At 37.7% G+C, this 4,078-nt stretch overlaps 1 protein-coding gene across 1 annotated transcript; it reads right to left on the reverse strand.

Moving 5' to 3' along the window:
• Positions 1 to 1,473: 1,473 nt before the first annotated feature.
• On the reverse strand, positions 1,474 to 3,276 carry LOC141601136 (uncharacterized). The gene is made up of 3 exons (XM_074421404.1): positions 3,246 to 3,276; positions 2,918 to 3,102; positions 1,474 to 2,151 (listed from the first exon to the last, which is right to left on the reverse strand). Exons 1-3 carry the CDS (start codon positions 3,274 to 3,276, stop codon positions 1,474 to 1,476), a joined length of 894 nt encoding a protein of 297 aa, XP_074277505.1.
• Between the last annotated feature and the right edge of the window lie 802 nt (positions 3,277 to 4,078).

A 4,078-nucleotide genomic window follows, 5' to 3' on the forward strand; every position in this document is an offset into this window, starting at 1 on the left:
CGCAAAATTGGCGCAAAGTTAGTGAAAAGTAATCACAACGGTTATTTTTGAAACCCGTTGTTAAAACTAATTTAACAACGGGTCTTTTTTACAACCGTTGTTAAAACATATTTCACAACGGTTGTTGTTTAATAACCGTTGTCAATACCTTCCATACTATAAACCACACAAACAGAAGTCTGCTGCAGCCACAAAACACAACCCTTAATACACAAACACAAACACAGCAGACAAACAAACACAAATTAAAACACATACACACTCTCTTTCTCTCTTTCTCTATTTCTCTCTTTCTCATCGTCGCTTTATCTTCTCGCCGTCACTGTGATTTCATCGTCTATTACGTTCTGTATTTATCAGGTAAATCTCGCCGTCACTGTTAGTTTCATCGTCATTATTTTCTTTTTCTATTTATTTGTTTTGCATGTATGTGTTTTTATCGACCATTATGTTATTTGTTTAAGTATTGTTCGCATAATTAGTTACTAAAACAATGAAGAAGTAAGATAAACATAATTAATATATATATATATATATATATTTATAAATACATAAATTAAAAAAAAAAAATTACATATGTAAAAATGCAATTCTTATATTTTCATGGAGGATCTTATTGTGCTCTATCGTATCCGTCCTCTCCTCCTTGGCTATTTGGAGGTTCCGTTCAGCAGTTGCTATATCGTCATATAGCCGCAATCGCCGCTCCGTCAAGCCATTTTCTTTGGCGTGCTTGGTGCGGATCGAGCTTCCGCAAGGTAGCTCTGAAACTTTCCTCAATATGGAGGAACCGGCGGATGAAGTTGTTGTTGTTCTCGATCATGGTAAGAGTCTTTAGGATGAAATCATTCATTTTGTTAGAGTTTTTTGAGTTTGATTTGAAAGATTATGTAGAGTTTGTTTTAACAGTTAGACTTTGGAGATGAATATATGAGATAATGGAAATGTTAGTTGAGATATGCAATGTATTTATACTAAGCAATGTGTGGGTTGAGTTAATTGCTTTTTAATTAATATATATGTTAGGAAGTTGTGCCATAATAATCATCATCATATCTCTCAATAATGCTGCTTCAAATCCTATTACTAACCCTTCTCATTCCATATTATCCGTTCATATGTACAGTGATGTCAGTAATAATGCATGCATCGGAATTCTAACAGGCCGTAATTATGCATGCATCTAGTAATATTTAATTTAATTTTTTTTTATTTTTTAAGAACAAACAACAACGGTTATTGAGAAACAACCCGTTGTCTTTAGTTATAACAACGGTTTTGTATATTACAACCCGTTGTTATAACTTTCCCCCCAAAATTGAGTCACTTTCCACAACGGGTTTTTATACATAAAACCGTTGTTAATAGTTTTAACAACGGTTTCGTTAAGTAAACCAACCGTTGTTAAAACCTTCTACAACGGACGCTTTAACAACGTCCGCTTTTTTATATAACAACGGTTTTTGACCGTTGTTATAGCCTGTATCTGTAGTAGTGGTCAGAAACATAGTCTTCTGCATGGCCATGTATACTGAATATAGCAGAAACAGCATGGCTACAAGGGATACCTGTCAAGTCCCATTTCTTACATGTACATGTTCTGGCTTCTAAGTCCACAGTTAGGCCATCAATCCCATCCTGCACTTGAAATAGAGTAGGCTTAGATGGTAAGACTTTACATGTAGAAGCCTTATCCTCCTCTATTTCAAGCCTCTCTTGAACCCTTGGACAAACAACATGTGTACTCCCCTCCATATCCATTTTTTTCTCAACCAACCTTTTCATAATGGAAGTCCTAATGTCTTCAAGCATGTAAATGAGGTGTTTGGATCTTGCATTGATTATGTAGGCATTAAATGTCTCAGACATGTTACTTACAATGACATCATTTTGGGTGTGATTTGAAATGAATGCTCTACAGAAGAGGGTTGGGTTACAGGCAAGGAAAGCTTCAGCAGCTTTTGGATCAGCTTCCTTGAGGGTTTCTAAGGCATCAGTGAAGTCAGCCTCATTATAGGCCTTAACACAAGACCAGAACATCATCTTCATGTATTCTCCCTTGTAAGTCTTGTGCCAGTTTGCAAATATATGTCTGGCACAATGTCTATGCTCAGCTCTAGGGAATTCCTGGGCTACCATGGTCACTATACTCTACAAGACAATAAATAAGCATGTATAAGTTCAAGTTGTTTGTTTTGGTAAAAATTTACCGATTACGAATTAATTATGTGAGTGATAGTGAATATCCTAATGTCAATTACGATTTAAACGCAGTGATGAGAATAACGAAAGAAAGACAAGCGAAAAGAATGACACGTGGGATTTTTGGTGACGTGGAAAACCCGGTGTGGGAACAACTGCGGGGGGAGTCGGAATCCCGCCAACTTTGCACTATAATCCGTGTAAAATGCTCAAGTAAGGAAATACAATTATGTTATTGTCAGTGAAATATTGCTGATCGTTGATGGGATTTTTAGGAGGGAAGTGCTGCTTGATTTTAGCCTTGAATGCCCCTTGTGTGCTGGTCTTCTCATCCTTATATAGCTGCTGGAATTAGACCTAGGGTTACTGGACTTCTCCCTGCGTCTGCTCCTGGAATCTCGGGCTGTTACCATGAAGATAGGTAACAGTTGTTGAAAAAGTCCAAGCCCAATCTTCCCTTCCTTTTGTACGTGGGTTTCTTCCTTAGCCCATATTATAGTGTGTTTGTTGCTTTTTGATCCCATGGTCCACAATGTGCCACCTCAGCGATCCCTCTCTCCTCTCATTCACCAATTACCGCGCGCCACGCTGTCACTCTTTAGCCGCTTTTTCTGCCAGTAGAATAATGCCACGTCACAGGTGCTAAGTGGTATTTTTATCCATAACATTGTAAATGTAAAATGTATTAGTGTTTGGCAGAAGTATGTTTATATACCTGATGCTGGTCAGATATAATAGTCATTCCATGACCATCTTCTTCTCCTATGCTCATCTTCAGTTGTTTGAAAAACCACTCATAGCTTTCATTATTCTCACCTTTCACTACTGCCCAAGCTAAAGGGAACATTTGCTCATTCCCATCCCTACCAACAGCTGCTATTAATTGACCCCCTAAAAAGTCTTCAAGAAACATGCATCAACAGATATTATCTTTCTGCATCCAAGCTTCCAGCCTGTCTTCAGGGCATTAAAACACATATAGAACCTTAGAAATGTAGCTGGGTTTGATGTCACATTTGGGTTGGTGAATAAAGTGAAGTCACTGGTTGAATTTGTGTCTTCAAGGGCTGCCATGTAACTTCCCAATTTACTATAATGTTCCTTCATTGACCCATGTAAGAGCTTATGAGCATAGTACTTCACTTTGTATGCAAAACCCTTCTTTATTAGCACTGTGTAAGCTCTTCTTACTGTCTTTATGATGTCCTGAGCTGGCCAATGTGGTTTGGCTTTAAATACATCCAGAAATTGCTTTGCTAATCATGTAGATTTGAGCTGCCTATTGGTTTCCATTGTCCTTTGACAAGTATGATTTGGATCCACTGCTTTAACCATAAATGCTGCTCTTTGATTATCCCAACTACCATAAAGCCTAAATGGACAACCAGATTTACACCTTACCCCAAGTTTTCTCCCATGAGTATTGTCACTAATATCAAAAGTTAAGTCTCTACCTTGAGCAATGGCATATCTTGTTACACATTCTCTAAAAAGATCTCTATTTGGAAAACTAATGCCCACACACCATTTGAGTTTGTTGAAATCAGATCTTTCATTTACAACTGGAATACTTGACCTTTTCCTCTTCCCAGGTATACATTCTTCATCACTATTCCCTAGGGTCTCTTGTTCATCCCCACTCTCATCATAATCACTCAATTGAATGCTGCCAGTAGTAGTTACACCCTCAAAAGTTGTTGCTTCTTGTCCACTCAATTTACCAGAAGCTGCTTCAAGTTGGAGTTGAGCTACAACTTTTAGAGCATCTTCATTAAACTTCTTCAACCTAACCCTAGCCTCATTTAACTCAATATCAGACCCCTCATCCAAGTCTCCCTTATTCAATGCATCATAAACAGACTCAACTTCCTCAACT

Source organism: Silene latifolia, chromosome 9, assembly GCF_048544455.1.
Source record: "Silene latifolia isolate original U9 population chromosome 9, ASM4854445v1, whole genome shotgun sequence".
In the NCBI taxonomy this organism is placed as follows: Eukaryota; Viridiplantae; Streptophyta; class Magnoliopsida; order Caryophyllales; family Caryophyllaceae; genus Silene; species Silene latifolia.

Bases quoted from the DNA above. Each gene is read 5' to 3' on its own strand.
- LOC141601136 (XM_074421404.1), bottom strand. From the start codon at position 3,276: ATGGCAGCCCTTGAAGACACAAATTCAACCA. The intron at 3,103-3,245 runs GTGACTTCACTT...TGTTTCTTGAAG, and splicing joins TGAAGACACAAATTCAACCA to ACTTTTTAGGGGGTCAATTA. The intron at 2,152-2,917 runs GTATATAAACAT...ATTGTCTTGTAG, and splicing joins TTATATCTGACCAGCATCAG to AGTATAGTGACCATGGTAGC.